Below are 18,781 nucleotides of genomic sequence, written 5' to 3'. Positions count from 1 at the left end.
TCTTCTAGGGCCCTAGCATGTCGATACAAAGAGAAACTTTGTTGTTTTTTGCTCGGTGTATTAGTCTATAATTGACCTACTTTATGTTAGTAAGCTACAAAGTACATTTTTTTTTTTAAATAAAAATCTTTTGTGGATATTTACTTGCCTAAACAATATGGCAATTTAAACATATACTGGCACTTATCATCCTACATGGTATTATATTTTTCGTTATACATCCTTCATCGCCTGCCATGTCAATTAACGACATCTTGAATCTAGGGTTCTTTACGAACACTCCTTTATGTTGATTCATTGGATTACGTTCCTGTCAGTTCTCTCCTCAGTGGGTTAGTTCCCCACAAGTTCGCCATATGGTTTGGGGTTTCCGTGAGCATCCTTCCCTCGGAATAACACTTTCTGCTCTAGGCATTGGTTCATGCTTTCACACCACCCCTCCCAGCTGGGGAATTTACCATTATCGCAGTTCTCCATGCCCATCTTGGTTATTATCAGACTACAAGGTCATTCTTGACACATTAATTGCTACCACTGTCTTCACGGTTTTGGGGACTTTCTGTGTGAAAATATGTTGGCCAAGTGACGCAGTAGGGAGTTCTGTGCTCAAACTTACCAGTCAAAAATCACACACTCGGTGTAACACTAACACATATTGTGTTGCCTCTGCATATTTGGACTACAATAGAGCGAGAATCATTGGCCGAGGCCACGCCGCGCGCCACGCCCCCAGAAATGTACGGGGAAGTTACAAATATCCTTGAAGCGTAAGTATTCACGTTATTCTCAGTGCTTGGTGATTGTTATACGAGCTTTGCATTCTTAACCCGTCTTGCTGATTTCTAACAAGCATGCTGCCCAGGACTTTGTTGTTTTTGCTGCTCTGCACTTTCTGTCCAGGTTCGGGGACCCCCTGCAAGAGCACCCCTGGCATGGTAGCCAGACTTCAAGGAGATATAATGATAGGGGGGCTTTTCCCGTTTCACACCCGAGCGACACCAAATCTAAACAATAGCCTACCGACAGATTCCAACTGCACTGGGTAAGTTAAAAGTCAATTTCTTCTTCCATAAATACATCTTTTTTTTTTGCGGTTTTACAAATCGCGAAGTCGACCCGATGGTATTGGAGCGCTTTACATGAGCACCGGTTACATTACACCAGGACAACATTATTTATTCCACAACCCAGCAGTGAATCCGATAATGCCCTTTTTTCAGAGGAAATTGACAAAACATAGTACATACAGAACGTGAAAGTATTAGTTATAACTGGGCCAGGCTGCAAGGCATAGTAGCAAACTGCTACAGCGACAATGTTGCATAATGCACAGGTCGCGGTGTGTGTGGGTGTGCGTGCGTGCGCGCGCGCGCGTGCGTGCGTGTGTGTGTGTGTATTTTATTTATTTTATATAAAGCGAACTTTGCTATCGTCCCTTAGGGCGCTTTACATGAGAACGCATTTTTGGTCTTTATTTATTCACCGGAAGGTTGAGTGAGTTGTTTAGAATCGCAGGCTGTCAAATTGGCGCCGGGATGCGAGCCTGGCTTCCCAGATCCCTAGTCGGCATCTCTGGCAGTCTGGCTTATACTTCAGTTTTAGCCGTATGTCTCGCTTGCATTTGTGTTGCCTTCAATCTTTCAGGTTTTTGGGCTAAAACAGATTGCCTTTCACCGATAGCTCATCTGCAATCAGTTTGACGTCAATACTCTGCATGCGTATGTCCTACGCCAGTGCTATGGAGTTTGGGGAGTGTGGGGGAGGGTGCTCAAGACAGAAGACAGTGACATTAATTACTGGATGACATGCGAGTTTGATAGAATGAGAGTCTGACTGGACAATTGTTTCAAAAGACTGCTTGAGAAAATGAAGATATGTAGAGATGCAGGGCATTTTGAAACGAAATAGTTCCGGTTAACCCCTGAAATGTGTATAACTATGCTCAATACTATTGATAACAAGTATTGGCAAATCCAAAAGTTGTGAACATGCATTCAAATACCGGGCTGCACAATGTCTACTCATAAACAAAATCTATTAGCATTGCAATGTTTTGTAATGCTGCAGTTAATGTGTAATTGACAGTGATGATTTTTGCTAATGGTGGTTATAATGGTGGTAATGGTGGTTATAATGGTGGTAATGGGCTGGCGCTAGTGTTATTGCTCTTAATGTTAGCAGAGGTATTTGTGGTGTGGTATTAGTGGCGGTAGTATTGTGATGGTGGCATTGGTAGTCGCATTTGTGGCAGTGGTATTGGTACTAATGGTATTGGTGGTCATTTCGATGGTGGCTGTGGTGGTAGTGGTATTGGGGTAATATTGGTAGCTGGGTTATTGGTGGTGTGAGTGGTATCAATGGTGATGGTAACGGTGGTATAATTGGTGGTGTTATTGCTTGCAGGGATGGACTCAGCATATGTAACATCATGGACCATTTACTCTCTATGGATATGAGTCCCATGCTACCCATGCTGTGTAACAAGGCTCCTTCTTACATGCATTGTTCTACTTTTTGTTTGGCAGAAGCAAGTCAGTTGTTATTGTCTTGATTACAATGCAAGCTAAATCTCTGTCCATCGGGGAGCCCTGGCATCAAGGTCGGACTGGGACAAAAAATAGGCCCAGGTACTAAATTGAAGTTGCCCCACAATTAGTGACTTAGAAAGCATAAACAAGGGTCTCATGTTTGCAATTGGGGGCTGTTTTGAACTTGTAAAGACAAACTGTATAAATATTTTGACAGGTATGGAAGCCGGCATGGGTCTGGGCTTGCAGCAGGCAATGTCTTTTTATTTTCAGGAAAATTAATTGTAGAAACAGCTTTATATAACAGGCCCACAACCAGCAAAAAATATGTCCCCCACACTGACATTTCGAAGCTGCTCGCCATGCACTGCCTAACTGCCCTATAGAATAATCCGACCCTGCCCGGAGTTAGGGGCTCACTACAATGGCGGGTGGACTTGGTCCGCCTGCCACCGTAGCGGTGTTTGGGACCACCCGCCAGACATACGCCGGTCCCACCTCTGCAATTAGGATGCGCCCGCCATATTGACGGGGACATCCTGGGCCTTTAACATTACGGGCGGTGCTGCTGGCTGCAGCACAGTCCGCAATGTTAAAGGTGCTTGCACCGCATTTCTCTGCACCACATGGCAGGCACCACACTGTGCCTGCCACTTGGTGCATGGAAATGCAGGGGGGTACCATGGGTACCCCTCAGTGCAGCGACAACCCCCCCACACAAGGGGGGCCCGCAACAGGCCCCCAAACCGAATCCCTGCCAGCATCGCCGCCATGGAAAGGCCTCTGCAAACATACATCCTAAAATGGCGGACGATGCCTGCTAGGCACTGCCACCATATCAGTGGCCCTGCTCTGCCCACCAGGCAATCGGTGAGATTGCCTCCGGCGGAAAAGCAGTGGACGGACTTTTCATTCGCCGCAGTACCCACCGCCATCCTAATTTGGCAGTGGGTAAATCACTATGTGATGGTGGAAGGACCACCACCACCGGCCTGGCGGTGGCAGTCCTTCCGCCATCATAATGAGCCCCTTAGTCACTAAATTCTCTCTTGTTTAAGCTTTAATCTGTTTACATGAGTTTGTCTTTTGCACTTGCATGATTGACAGTCAAATCTGAAGCAAGATGGATGTTGTGAGTGTGAATTTAGTTCTCAGCCTCTACTCCATAGCTACTTTTATGCAGAGCAGTCTTGGAAAAGATAGTTTGTTAGGTCAGAGAGGTGGGGTATCTTGCAGGTCATGAATACTGCCTTTTCCCCGTAGATTAGCAGCGATGTCATCCTGGAGGCCTACATTTGATAGGGACCTGGATGTTTTTAGCGACTAAATTGTAAAAGCAGATCCTAGATTTCATCCAGGCAGATGACAAGAATCACTGAACACCATGGTTAGATAGGGTTTTACCTTTTAACAATAAGCACATCCTATGGCTTTTTGTGAGAAAAGTCCATATGCTCTTTAAGTACCTTCATTGTTGATTTCTCGCTCTGTATTGTTAACTTGAATGAGAGCTACTCTCAGACACGGGACATCTTCTTATGCCTTTCTCATCATGTGTTATTAACATTTTATAGGGGTCTTCAATGATAATTACATAATAAAGATATCCTTTTAATATTTTCTTCCTGAATACTTCACATAGCGACATAATCACCTTCCAGACAGTGATGTATGTGAGTGAAGGGTCAGCAAGTGTGAATTACAGCTTGTCACTCTGACTGTCCACTGCCCTATGTCAATGTATAACCCAAAGATGATTGGTCAATGGGCAAAAAATGCACTATTTTTAAAACCATAAATCAATAAACACAGTGCATGTTGTTTGACCTACAATTAATGTGTATGTTTGAGCACTGAATATAAACATCCTGCTAGTTGTGTCATGGAAGTGGTAAACATCCACGTTGACAATGTGGAATAAAAAAAAACAGGACCAAGATGGGAATGCTTATTATAATGTATTGAAAATTGACAGGTCTTGCTGAGAAACAAGACCCAGAACGAGTATCTTGTTATGTACATGGAGTGCAACTGTTGCAGAAGATCATGACCTCATTTACAGGTCCATAGAAATGATTACCACAAAACAAGTGATTCAAAAGTTGCATTTCATGCTGTCTCTGTTCAATATCATTAGCTGTCTTATCAATTTTTGGAATATCCATTTCCCAGACATGCAAAGATTAGTTGTGCATTCACCATCTATATATTGAAAACTTTACACAATTATGGAATTTTAACTTTTTTGCATGAACCGCTTATAGCTCTCACACCTCTATTTAGAACCATTCTGTTGAGTGCCTCTCTCTGTTTGGCTTTGAGGCATATTTCACAAGCTAACCACTTGTCAGCAAGTTTCCCTGGATGTTTTCCTATCCGGCAGGTATTTTGTAAATGTTTTAAATCATCTCTTTTTGAGTCAGTATGTCACCATCAGTGGGTTAAGGGCATGAACATCTTCTCATAGTTTATTTGCTCATTTAAAGACATTCTACCAATGACTGCCACTCATTTTATGGGCAAGAAACTTATTAAAGTGCCTATTTTAGACACATCATTCAAAGCCTGCACCATACAGGTGATCTCAAAGTTCACAACATTTTCCAAGTATCTTCACCCTCAAAATACATGAACACAAGCTCTTTGGTCACAATAGCAGGTACACCGGTAGAGGTGGAATGAATTTTCTTAGAAGGAGTGGTCTTTGAAACTACACACTCCCTCTCCAAGTTTCCATCCCTCTTCTGCTTTTCCCTCTCTCCTTGCTCCCTTTTTATTTGTTGATGGGCTCTCACTTTCCTCCATATCACTCATACCAGGAAGAGTGTAAAGTACTTTCTCAGGATAAACAAAGAAAATTTACACTTCAAAAGCCATATGCAAGAGAGGAGCCTGACCATAATCGAAGTTGGCCCACATTCATTAGAGCGCACCTCCTGGGACCGCTACTTACTGTGCATTCTAGACGGAACCATTTGGAGCAAAACACATCCCAGACTTACAAAGTCGAGGGGACATGAATACCCACAAGAAAACAGCATTGGTTCAGCAAGGGACACAGCAGAAAACACAAGCTCAAAGAAAACGACAATACTTCCACCCATGTGGTCCATGTGCATAGCACTCAGCTCTAGAGATGTGAGAAGCAAGAAGTGGAGCCAGTGCAACCTGGGGGGCACAGTAAAAGGCTGGTGGTGGTAGTCAAAATGGTCTAAAAGAATGCAGTGAGGGCACCGATCAGGTGGCCTGCACAATTAGCGCTTCTGGCCCCAGAAATGTTACAAAGAAGCAGGGCCGCAAGAGTAGAGGAGCTTGGAGATAACCACCCAGGTCATCCTAATTACCTGGTATAGAGCATTAACGTGGCAGTAGTAGGTCGGTTCAGTGCCTCCAGACAGAAAAGGAACTGTGAATGCATCCATTACCTATGAATATCCAGTGCAATAGGCTTGAGTAAAAACAAACCAGAGAGAGAACATCACATCTAACAGCCAATTAAAACGATGTGAGCAGCTTTTAAGGGGGAGGCTTGGCAATCTTTAAAAATATTTATAACCAGATCATTGATTGTTGCTAATGAACCCTTTAGGAGCACAAAGATTGATCCTCAAAAAATGCAAGGGTTCACCCTCAACCACCTGTAGATGTACATTGAGCACCAGCCATCTTTTTAAGGAATTGAGAAGCAAAGGGCACTTATGGAAGGCATAGTATGGAACATGCTGGTATCCAGTAGCTATGAGATGAAACCATTAACTCTGTTTACCGGGGACAAATAGGAAGCTACATTGGCCAGTCTAGAATGGCCCCAAAGCACACATGCCTGAATATCCAGGAACTAGTGGTGGGTAATGCAATAAAGTACAAAAAAACATAGCTGAGTAGCCATCTAAAAAACATTAAGGGACCTCCTATACTGAAAGAAGAGCCACTAGATATCTGCTTAAACTGGCACTCTAAAGAATGGACATAAAAAGAACTTAAATACTTGAAGATAAACAACTACTTACCCCCAAAGCACTGCCCTGGCGCACATTTAGAATAATGGTTCATGCAGCAGAAGTTTAAGAAGAAGAACAAAAACTCTGAGACAATTGCTGTTCGCAGTGGCACTAACTGACAGGCCCTGAAAAGACCAGACTTCACAATACTCAGTCAACATGTGAGAAACAACATTGAATTAAATCCCAAAAGAACGATACTCAATAAAAGTGTCTACCACAGCAACACAAACGACAGCGTCCACAAATGCTGAAATCAAGTCAATATTTTTTCCTTTCAAAAGATGCAGGACAACACAGAAAAACATCTTGCAGTCACTGAAGTCAAGCTGGAACAAATAGACAACACACCAGACCTAGAACAGGGTCTTTGGTACCTGATTACAGACAGTAGACATAGAAGACAGGAGTTGTAGAAATAATGTCAGAATTTTGGGGCTGCCGGAGAAAGAAGAGCATGATCTGATTTAACCGATAGAACTCGGAGTGATGTGGCTAACATTAGATGGAAGGCACTAAGAATTTGTGGAAATGGCATACCTAAACATTTTCTTAGACTCCCTTGAGCAGGGCTCCATGGGCACATACTTTCATCCATAACCTACCAAGTCAACCTCATTAACACCCAACACCTTGAGAGCTAGATAATAAGGAGTAGGCAACCAAATTAACAGTTCATAGAGTGAGAGACTTGGATCAGTAACTAAGAGATGGGCTGCAAAATAACACTCCTCAGAAAGATCAAATGCAAAAGTCGAAAAAGTCATAATAAATCCAGGTCTCCCCATAACTGGAAACAAAATTCACCTGTTAGTTTGATGTAGACATAAGACATTCCATTAAACAAAATCTAAGAGCACTACATCTGAACCACTCAGGGTAATAATAAATTATGTTCCTTCCACCAAGAGTTAAACAGCATCCAAATGAAGAATGACCTGATCTACAGGAGAAGACAATGACTGACGTATCAGGTCATGATCCCTAGAAAGATGAGGCAATTGCACAGAGCCTTCCCAGAGTTACGTTCATCAAAGATAGTAATAGGTGAGGGTAGTTCATATAATTTATAATTGACCCAGTAGTAGACAGATTGGGAAGACCAGTCAAATAAACCTCAAGGATACGGGCCTCTTATTAGACATTAGGTCACATCATGCCCTAATTGACACCAGGAGACTGTTACATCCACAAGAAATGGAATATTAATTGATCTCTTGTGTACATGGTGCATGCACCTGTATTGACCTGTTACTCAGGACAGCCTCAATGTTACTTTGGATCACCTCCTTCAAAATTTATTTTGAAGGAGTTCAGACCATGCCATGATCCTACTTTAATTTGAACTGGGATATGTCATGCCACCACTGAGAAGATGGTAAATAAATACCTATCGACATAGAGCACTAGAAGACAAAAGGAAATATTAGTCATGCATTCACAACTTCCTATTTGACAATGAGGAACTGGTACCATTAGCTTAATTTCTATAGGTGACAACCAAAGAAAGTGTTAGAGGCAGGATAGTAAGGGATTCTACCATCCTTTAAAAAACAGACATGAAACAAGTGTTTCTAAATTACAGTAGAAACTAAAATTAAAGATATCACATATAAATTCAACAGAACCACAAACCCAGAAACACACCAACAACTAACTAGAGCAAACGACTAGCTCAACTTCCACTATATCTCACAGGTGAAACACTTGCTGATCTGCCTGAAGAGGAAACACTATCAACAAAGTGAAAAAGAGAGCAAACATTTGGCATTTCAATGAGACAGTTAGAACCACAAAAGGCCATTCCAGCAATCCATACCAAAGGTAGCGATTTAATCTCTCACCCAAGAAATATAATCAAAGAATTTGCTTCATTTTTCACAACACTCTAAGAATGAGACCAGACGATTTGAGGAACAATTATTGAGAAATATTGCACTGCCCAAACTGAATGCAGAAGATAGAGAATCCCCACAAGGGAGAATCCTGACAGAAGAAATAATGAAAGCCACTGAGAACATAAAAACCAACAAGACCCCTAAAATGACAGAATCACAATAGAATTTTAACAACGTTAGTTAGACTAAGATCTCACAGTTATTAGTGGAATCATTTAAGAAGCTGGCCATACCAGACAGCTAAGATCAGAGTTTTAACTTCACAACAATATCAGTAGACCAATCTCCCTCTTAGATATCCACATGAAAATTCCAGCCAATGAGCTAGCAAATGATTTAGGCCTCTGATACCTGCACTCATTCATGCATCTCAGGCAGACATCATGACTGGCAGGATTTTGAGAGTTAATATAAAGACTCAACAAAATCTACTTTGGCAAGTCCATGAGTATCATGATGAAAATGTAGCCCTCTCACTCAATGCTGAGATGGTGTTAGATATAGTAGAATGTGACAGGAATGGAAAAGAGCTTTATAAAAATGTGCTAGCTCTGCACAAATACTATGGCTAAGGTTTCATGTAAAGGCTTACATATAAGTAAAATGCAACCCGTGAATATTATATCCCCAGATGATCAAAAGCAAAAAAATCTTGAATGACTAAATGGGTGGAATCCATTTGCAATAATGCATAGAAGAGGAATGGGATGATATTTGATTTTTTCATTGCACAGGACTTTGAGAAGCGACACTCAAATTTAGTTAGTTTAAAATCCTACCTGAATAGCATTGATCATCATACAAGTTACAAGCCACACATATAAGCCTGTCCTCCCAATGTTAACAATTGGTAAATTGTGTCATAACACTTATTCTATGGTCCTAGACTTCAGTTTCTCAATACTGGACACAAATATGGCACAATCTGACAACTCATTGTGGGCTCCAATTCCAGACTACAGCATCTCTTCCCATATTAGATGACATATCAGGCTTTGAGAGCATGACAACGCACTGGAGACATTGATTTGACACAGCACTTCAATTAACACTGGCCGTAGTTTGTGTAGTAGCGCTAAGCGTAGCTACGCGAAGTGCGCTTCGCACTACGCGAGCTACACGTGGCACTGCATGAACTGCATAGTGCGGTAGGGAAATGCTGTTCACAATGATTGCACAGTGCTTGTCCGCACTGTGCAATCATTGCAAACGGCATCTTGCACAGTGCAAGCGGTCGTTTTCTGCCGCTCAAGTAGATTTTTACTCTAGCGGCAGCTTTCTCAACACGGACAGGTAGTTTCTCATCGCGAGCGGTCGCGAGCATACGCAACTACTCGCAATGAGAAACCTGACCTCGCCGCGTTGAGAATCTCGCCAGGAGGTTTATTTTCCACTCTCTCGATAGGCAACTTGATGTTGCTCATTGCGAATGAGGAAAAAGTCTCACCGGGATGTAATTTTACTCGCTCGCGGTCGCCAACTTGACGTTGAGGACCGCGAGCGAGCAAACAATGTCTGCTACGCTACGCGTTTTTGCACTGTGCTTCGTGCAATTCTCGTAGCGTGTAGTTGCTCAAACTACGAAAACTACGCGAGCGTGGCGTAGTTTTCTGCCCAGGGTTAACTTCAATAACCATATTATGCATCTTTAGACTCAGGAAGAACACTATATTATCAACATCACAAACTGGCAAATGGAAATGACAACAATGGTGGGACATGAAATAATAATATATAGAGTGAATGGCCAATTAGAAGTCTTTGAAGTCAGATGGTGTTAATTCATTACACCCACAGCAAGATAAATATATCATCACCTCCTACTATGAGCAACATCTATATTGTACACCCCCCGCAGATATACAATACATCAAAGCACATTAGGAATAGTCATATTCACCCAGATTCTCAAAGAGTGTGCCTAACTGAACCAAACAAAAAGATACATAATTATCATTCCACCTTAAATAAAAGACAACAACACCACAATTACACTATGACCGGGCATACACCTGCCATTAAAAAAAGAAGACAAAGGGGCATATGCATCAATGTAGGCATTTGCGATTCCTTAATTACGATTATTAAGGAATCGCAATTAAGGAATTGCAAAAGCCTATGCATGTAGGAATCACTATAAAATTAGCGATTCCCAAACAATCCTTAATTGCGAGTCACAAATTGCGAGTCGCAATTAAGGAATGCCTTCCCATTCATTCCTATGGGCCTATGAATGGGAAATTGCATGCGCAATTTGCGAGTACCCAATAGGTACTCGCAAATTGCGCATACAATTTCAAGGGTGCAAGGGTGTCAAAAAGATACCCTGTTGCACCCCTGAAATTGATCTGTGCACACATGTTGCGCACACACACGCCCCAAGGGCATGTGTGTGCGTAACGCACAACTTTGAAAAATGATGGCAATTTGCGTCTCCTATTAGCGAAATCGCTATTTGCGATTCCATCATGCATTGCATTTAAGGAATCACAATTTAAGAAATCGCAATAAATTGTGATTTCTTAAATTGCTAGAGCCTTACAGTTTGATGAATCACAGAAGCCCTTTTTTGCGGGCGCAAAAGGCCGATTTTTGGGAATCGCACCGTTTGTGCTTGCAAAAAAGGTTGATGCATGTGCCGGCAAATCTCTAAATAATCCAGCTCACTACACTTGCCTTAATGTCATCCCTGAATTACCCGAGATGAATATACTCACGGTGCAGTGTTTCGTTCTTCACCCAAGTACACCAAAGTGTCTAGGGAACACAGAAAGATCAAACACCTCAAATACCGATTAAAGGAGAGTTAAAGACCACTCAGCACAATCAAGAGACACAAACGTTCTGGAACAACCAGACATGGTACCCTAATCCAATTCCGAATACACATCTTCATATTTACAGAGAATGAACCGACTTCCTATTTTCCACCAGCACAACCAGTCAGTCGAGTTGAGATGTACGACCCTATGCAATCTGAGTTTATCTCGGCATAGAATGAAGAGATTCTGCTAATTGTGAACTTGAGATATATTATCGATATGTATTATGCCTGCATAATTATCCTCCTTTGTAACAATGAATAAACAAATTCAATAATTGTTTACAAAAAGAAAGCAATATGCAACAAATCTAGGGGCAACGATAGATGCTCAAGGAGACAAGCATTGGCAAGGCCAAATGTTTGATTTTAATGTGCTAAAGCCTGCAAGCAAAGCCATACACAAAAGCAACGCCTCCTGGCTAAGCTAGTGCTTGTTTAAAATGGTACCACAATACTACTCTCCATCAAAGGCTGCTTGCGATAATGTTCTTCTGCTTCCTATCTCAAACAAGTGACACTTTGCTTTTTTCCCAAACTTGTTGCAGACTGGAACTTAGAGGCTTCACAGAAGCTCTTGCCATGATGTACACAATTGAAAAAATCAACAACTCCACCCTGCTGCCCGGAATCAAGTTGGGGTACGAAATTTATGACACGTGTGCGGATGTCTCCAAGGCTATTGTGGGAGCTGTGAGATACATGGCGGCAAACAGTTCCTTTGATGAAATGACTGCCGAGTGCAGACACTCCAGCGATAAATCCGTGCTGAAAGCTGTTGTTGGAGACACATATTCAGAAACTTCAATTACTGTTTCTAGAATTTTAAGTCTTACTTTAATACCACAGGTTAGTAAGTACACATTATCCTATATTTCGAGTACTTTCATAGTAATCTGACTCGAAGGAAGGTTTTCGTGCTTCAGCTACAGAAATATCCTTAATGCAAAGTATTCCCCGCCGGGGTGGTTTAAAAGGAAGTGAGTCTATGTCGCATGTCAGTACCACCTTGTTAAACAAACATTGGCAAATGTCTACGAGAGCTATTAGCTTTGGCAATTTTTGTTTTTTTAGCTAAATTGTACAGCAGCTCATGTTTTCTGGGAGCGACTGAGCTGCAGACAGACCACAAACAAGTGCATGTGGGAACATCCCCTTCCCACCATCTCCTGCATAACTCCTACTGTGGACAAAGGAACTCCATTTGAGATCAGGAGTATGCAGATCAGCTGGCTGCTCACAGGTAGGCTGTTATTCTGCAGTAGATGGCTCGATCCGCCTACTGCTGGAAGAAGTTGTGAGTATCACATGCCGAACGAATCTTAGAGAAGGTTTTAGGTTCTGGATTAATCACAAATTAAATCACAGGTTCAAACTCATGGCTTAGGATGGCATCATGCAGGAGGAGTGCAAAGACCAGGAGACTCACACTCATGTTTGAAACTAGTAACTCATGTCAAACTTACCAACGCAGGCCTTTCACTTTTACATGAAGTACTGATAATAAATCACACTGGATTCAAGAACAATTTTAGAAATACAAAAATATTTGAATCTATCTAGACAACTGGTATCCAAGTGGATGAAAGCACAAACTGGTGGCGTGGGGGAAAGCACAAGACAAGAGGCAAAAGAAAGGGGGGGGGGGGTAGTGTGGTGATGGCAACAGAGACACTTTTTTTTAATCACTGCTATGCACCCAGCACTGTCCTTGTAATATCCTTTTTAGGTCGAGCCGATAGCGGCAGCGCGCATGCACTGCTCGCTCTGCAGGCATGCAGTAATGGCGTATGCTGTGGAAGCGCCGCCCACTCTCCGCCCATGTTTTTAATTGGCTCGTGTCATTGTCTTTCTTAAATGCTGCTTCCTGATTGATTATCAGGCTTGTTAGTCCCTCCTTATTATGGCATGTCGTCATTTGTATCCTTCCATGGCTACTGGCTTCTTTATTTCGAGTGTTGCATGGTATGTGATATGTAGATTGTGAGCACTATTTTCTTTAATGAAGTTCTCTTACTGCCTGTGCCTTCTACCCTCCACAGTCTGTGCCTTCTCCCCCCTCAGCACTCCCATTGTTCGTGCCTTTTTTCCCCCCTGACCCCTGCCCACCCATTTGCAATGCAATAGGTCTCATGTAAATGCGAGTCCTATTGCACGGCAAATGCTTGTTTGCAATGCAAATGCTTGTTTTTATCGGTCTCGTCTGCGTGAGCATGCACTGACGCAAGTACTCTAGCTTGCGAGACGAGTCTTGTGTTCAGTAATGGGCTTGGACTCCCATCCATTGCTTATTGAACAGTACTATCCTCCAAGATGGCTGCCACGCTTTCACTAAGTCAGTAAGCGAGGCATGTGCAAGTTATTGAGGCTCGATCGCTGACTCAAACCCGTAGCAGCCGAAAGACTATGGTGGGTGTGAACAAGACAATGGGAGACTCGTCCCGTTTGGTTTTAGTCTGCAATGGGGAGAACAGCAACCTGGCCCTGGAAACCGCTGACATGAGTATGGCTACTGAAGAGAGTGGCCAGACCTCAACTGAAGATCCGCCTCTGGGATTCCTCTGCAGCGTCTCCAAGCAAGCCCTGGGCGACTCCGTTGGCTGGATCGAGAGTGACGTGGAGGACCAGTCCTTGATCTTAAAAGTTGTGTCGCCATTGGTTGTTAAAGGTAAAGAACTAAAAGAGACAAATGTTGCATGATTGAAAGCTTGTTTTATTAGCTACGGGGCCATTACATGAGCAAGCCTGTTGGTGATTGCCCCCCGTCCTAGCTGCTTGCCGCTACCCCACTTCCATCTCTCATGATGTTTCTTGAATGCGCTGCAGACACTGTGTGGTCCTGGGCACATATTCGTATTTCCGTGGCGTTTCATAATGGCAGCTGTGGATAAGTTCCTGTTTGCCTATTTTTCTCCCTTTTGCTAGCCGCAACAACATCAACGTTATAGAGCACAAACTCGAGGGCCCTACAAGAGCGCCACTTGCAAAAGTGTGGTTGTTTACGATTACCAACATTGCTGAAAAAAGCTGAAGTCAAAGGAGAAGCTGCAAGGTCTGACTGAGCCAGTGCTGTGTTGCCTATAGTGTCTTTTTTCCTGTTCCATTCATCATTAGGCTAGTGTTGAACAGTATAGCTTGAACGGTAAGAAAAAATATTGGGATTAGAAATGTATGCAGATTGTGTTGACCTCTGCTTAAAAATGTGTTTATGAGATATTAATTCCTTGGGCTCCTGTGTGATACTTCAGTTTATTTGGAGGCAGTCACAGTGCTGATAGCATACTTCGGCTTCGCATCAATAGTGACTTTTAGCTGAGGCCCCCCCGCAGGGGGTCAAGGGCTGGTGCCAATACGGCCGCCAGAGCCCAGAAAGTAAAAAAAAATGGTTTGCGCAGCCAGGAAGCGCCGCGTGGCAAACCACGCACCTACGTGTGCTAGGTCACTGGACCAATTGGGGGCCCCTGCAAAGGTTTGGATCACCCAATGGGGTGACACCCACCCTCCCCCTTTTCCAAGGGTGAAGGAGAAAAGGGGGGAGATAAGGCGACGCTCTCCCTGGGACAGCTCATTCTACATCATTGCGGCCTCCGGGGGAAGTAAGACCAGCGGTCTAGTCTTCCCCCGGGGATTTCGCGCAAGTAAAGGACAGGGGAGGAAGGGGTGGGATAAGGGGTGGGGTCGCAGGTAGGGATTAAAAGGGGGAGGAAGAGGAAGTTCTTCCTCTTCCTTTCCCCAGCGCCTCAGGGTGGGACAGTTAGTGGATCGTTGGCCACCCGCCCACCCGGCAATTACGTGACTAGTTGGTGAGGTCATGTTTTTCAGCGTGCCAGTTTAGGACGGGTGTGTGTGTGTGGGGCGGATTGGGGAGGGGGGAGGAGTCCATGACGGGCATACTCACCCTTCCGGGGAGGGGGATACTGGGGAAACGTGGGGGTGCGTCAGAGCAGTGGACGACGAATGGAGATGATGGTGGAGTTTTGGAAGAGAAGTGAGGAAGCGAATGGAAGTGAGAAGGTTGCGGTGTGAAGTGGGGATGGAGTAGTTGGAGTCTTGGAGAGTATGGGTAGTGAGAAATGTTGTTGTTGGGGATTGTTGGGGATTTGTGTTATGTTTCTGGTTATAATTGTCCAACCCTGTCCTAATAAAATGGCCTTTTACGCTAAAAGTACCTTGCGTGGACTGATTATTGCGCGAGGAGCTGGTGGAGCGGCCCTGAGAAATTTCTAGTCCGGCCATGCTGCAGCTCTGCAAAAAGTATCCACCGTGTCTACCGGGTTGCCGGACGAGGCACCGTCGCGACCCAGGGAACAGCGCCGAGCGAAGAGGACAAGGACCCAGCTCCCATGAGAGGTACCTGGAGACAGAGGACGACGCGCCCCCAGCCGGATGAAAGGCCGATGGCTCGAAGTGAAGAGACGCGGGAAGGAGCCTAGCTAGAGGCGGAAGAGGAATAGGCTCACGGGACCAGCGACGAAGCAAGCGGTACAAGGCAGTGGCAAGGTAAGGACCCCATGAGCGTGGAGCAGCACTTGAACGTAGAGCCTGATGTGACAGGAGATTTCTTCCGGTATTAGAGGTTGCAGGTGAAAAGGGGGCTTACTTCGGACGTCGCACTTAGTGGGTGATGATTAGATACTATAGCCTAACAGGAAGGGCCTCCGTGTCTTATTCCATAGGTAGCGTATGCAAATCCAGGGGTCAGATAACAAAGACCAGCGGGAGATACGGGAATGTGCACGCCTCCGTGTTACCGATTCTCCCGGAGTGCAAGGCCGGTTAGTACCGTCCTGGATAAGCGGTAGTAGGTTTGCCCCCTCACATCCTGGTGGTAAGAATTTAGTTAACCGTCTCTTCATCGGGTGGCCTTAGCTATATTACGTGTATTGCGATGAAAGGAGTGCTCTTTCGATAGTGGACACGCTGAAGTCGAACTGTTGGGAAAGTAATGAGGTTGAAGGCATGGGTAGTTCGCTTTCCGCATGCCTGGGGTGGAAGTTGTGTGAAGTGCATAGTGACGCCTGGGGAGTTAATGAATGAAAGTCATGTCACAACCATGGCATGCTACAACCTTGTTTCCAAGCATGCTTTCACTGTAGCTACGCGCTGCTGAAAGTTAGGGTGCACATGAAACAGATGTGCATAATTGCATAGCATGCAAGTCAGTAGAGCGAGGTACTGGTATGCGGATGGGAGAGAGGTTGGCCATCCTGAAAAAAAACATCAATAGCGCCCCCAACCGTGTGGCCTATTGCGTGTATCGGCTTGGGAAGGCGCGCTGGCCCTTCAAGGCCACCTGTAATTGACTGCCCGTCGCTCCACGTTTTTTTGGGTCAGAGGCAAAAAAAGAAAAAAAAAAGGCTATTGAGGCCGCCCAATGGGCAGTGGGCCTCCTGAACGTGAGCCCTGAGTCCATGCCCGTTGATTGGGAGCGACAAGGTTGCGTCTCACATTCTGATCACCCGTGGCAACACATGCCAACCTCTTACGAGATGAGGTTTTAAAAAAAAAGAAACAAAATCGGGAGAATACATTTCTCCCATTGACCTCTGGTGAAGGTGATGTATTGCAGCCAAAAGGCGGCCAAACAATAGCCTGAATCTGGGCGTTGGCAGTATGCTTGCATGAAGTATTGGAACTTCGGGCAACACTGCACTTTGCCGCGTGGGCACCTTTTTCAACCTACTTAATCACTCCACGCACAGAAACTAATGTTGGGGGTTGAACCTAATGTTCGGGGTTGCTTGAATTAGGGGGGGCGCAACAGCAAGGGATGGACAAATGGACAGCAGGTTTACATCCCGAACGCAAAAAAAAATGCTCTCTTGCCCCCTCTGCCCCCATACAAGGTGGGCTGCCGGCGGGGGGGCTAAAGGAATGCGGGGAAAAGCTGGGTGCACAGCCTGCCAGTTCGATGGAGCGTCAGTTAGTAATAGTTAAAATACCTGAAAACTTGGTTATTGGAGCAGGCGGTAAACGCAGCCTGGGTGCTTGCCAGATCCTGCCGCTGGGGGACTAAAATATTGCAAAAACAACAGTTGATGGGCAGAATGTAGAACAATGTCATACATTCACCCCAGTACAGAGATCTGGGCCTAAATCCATTGTTTTTTTGCTCACCATGCCGTTCCAGTTTGAACCCAGCCATATGCAAATCAGTCTTGACCCTGTGCCTCATGGGAACAGTCCAGCAGGAACTGCCAAGCCAGGTCCTCCCTGGACTGGAAACAAGCATCCTAGGACCGCTTTCGGGGTTGTACCCCTCTTCAGCCAGGATAGCTTGATTCCAGTGGCATGGAGAGCACGGGACCCACATCTGGGCATACCCTTCCCACTCGGGGTGACAAATGCAAAAACAACAGTTGATGGACAGAATGTAGAACAATGTCATACATTCACCCAAGTACAGAGATCTGGGCCTAAATCCATCGTTTTTTTGCTCACCATGCCGTTCCAGTTTGAACCCAGCCATATGCAAATCAGTCTTGACCCTGTGCCTCATTGGAACAGTCCAGCCCGAACTGCCAAGCCAGGTCCTCCCTGGACTGGAAACAAGCATCCTAGGACCGGTTTCGGTGTTTCACCCTTCTTCAGCCAGGATAGCTTGATTCCAGTGCAATGGAGAGCACGGGACCCACGTCTGGGCATAGGCTTCCCACTCGGGGTGACTGGCAATGGCAGGCTGCACACAAAGAGCAGCGGGAAGTGAAAACAGAAGACACAGGAATGGGGAGCTGCAGGAAGACGGAAGCTTCCCTGGTGGCGTGGCGGAAACAAAAGGTGTAGTGGTTTGGTTATGGAAACACACCTACAGGGTGGTGTGTAGAAGGAGGGCCACTCACTCTGGGATGCCTTATGGCAGGGTGAGTAGGCCTGACAAAAAAGGGGTAGCAAACGGAGACGGCACTCGCAGCCCAGCCCCAGCCAGATGGCAGGGCACAAAGAGACGAGCAAGGTAGCGAGTTGGGGCCTAACTCCGGGGGAAATGCTACCCCTCACATGCAAAGGGGCATGGGTAAACAACAAAGAATAATCTAAGGAGACAGCACTCGCAGCCCAGCCCCCGCCAGATAGCAGGGCACAAAGAGACGAGGAAGGTAGCGAGTTGGGGCCTAACTCCGGGGAAAAAGGCTACCCCTCACATGCAAAGGGGCGTGGAAAACAACAAAGAACAATCTAGGAACAGTCAGGGTGATTTACGACCCTAGGAGATGCAAATGAGCAAAAGACAGAAAAGTGATTTATGACCAGCCAATGATTTATGGCTGATGATTTATGATGATCATGCCGAATGATTCTTGATGACCAAATAATAACCATTTGTGACATAATGTTTTATGATACTACGATGATTTATGACCCATGATTTAGGGCTGCTGATTTACGATGATCAGGCAGGATGATTTATGACAACAAAATGATGGCCAAATGTGGCAGAATGATTTATGATACCCCAATGATTTATGACCCAGGGGTTTATGATGTCCCACTGACAAATGTATGGTACCCAATGTGCCATAACGTGTGAGGATGATT

At 44.7% G+C, this 18,781-nt stretch overlaps 1 protein-coding gene across 2 annotated transcripts in view; it reads left to right on the top strand.

Annotated features, from left to right (window-relative positions):
- Positions 1-796: 796 nt before the first annotated feature.
- LOC146817843 (G protein-coupled receptor family C group 6 member A-like) overlaps positions 797-18,781 on the top strand; it is a 77,185-nt gene continuing 59,200 nt past the window's right edge. For both annotated transcript variants that reach the window (XM_085609253.1, XM_085609252.1), the window contains exons 1-2: positions 797-1,042; positions 11,797-12,097. In XM_085609253.1, the coding sequence (XP_085465379.1) occupies positions 852-1,042; positions 11,797-12,097 (492 nt within the window). In that variant the 5' untranslated portion in view covers positions 797-851. The remainder of the gene's footprint in view (positions 1,043-11,796; positions 12,098-18,781) is intronic.

This window comes from Triturus cristatus, chromosome 6 (assembly GCF_964204655.1).
Source record: "Triturus cristatus chromosome 6, aTriCri1.1, whole genome shotgun sequence".
In the NCBI taxonomy this organism is placed as follows: Eukaryota; Metazoa; Chordata; class Amphibia; order Caudata; family Salamandridae; genus Triturus; species Triturus cristatus.
The sequence above is the reverse complement of the archived record's forward strand: the minus strand, read 5'-3'. Positions and strand labels throughout refer to the sequence as shown.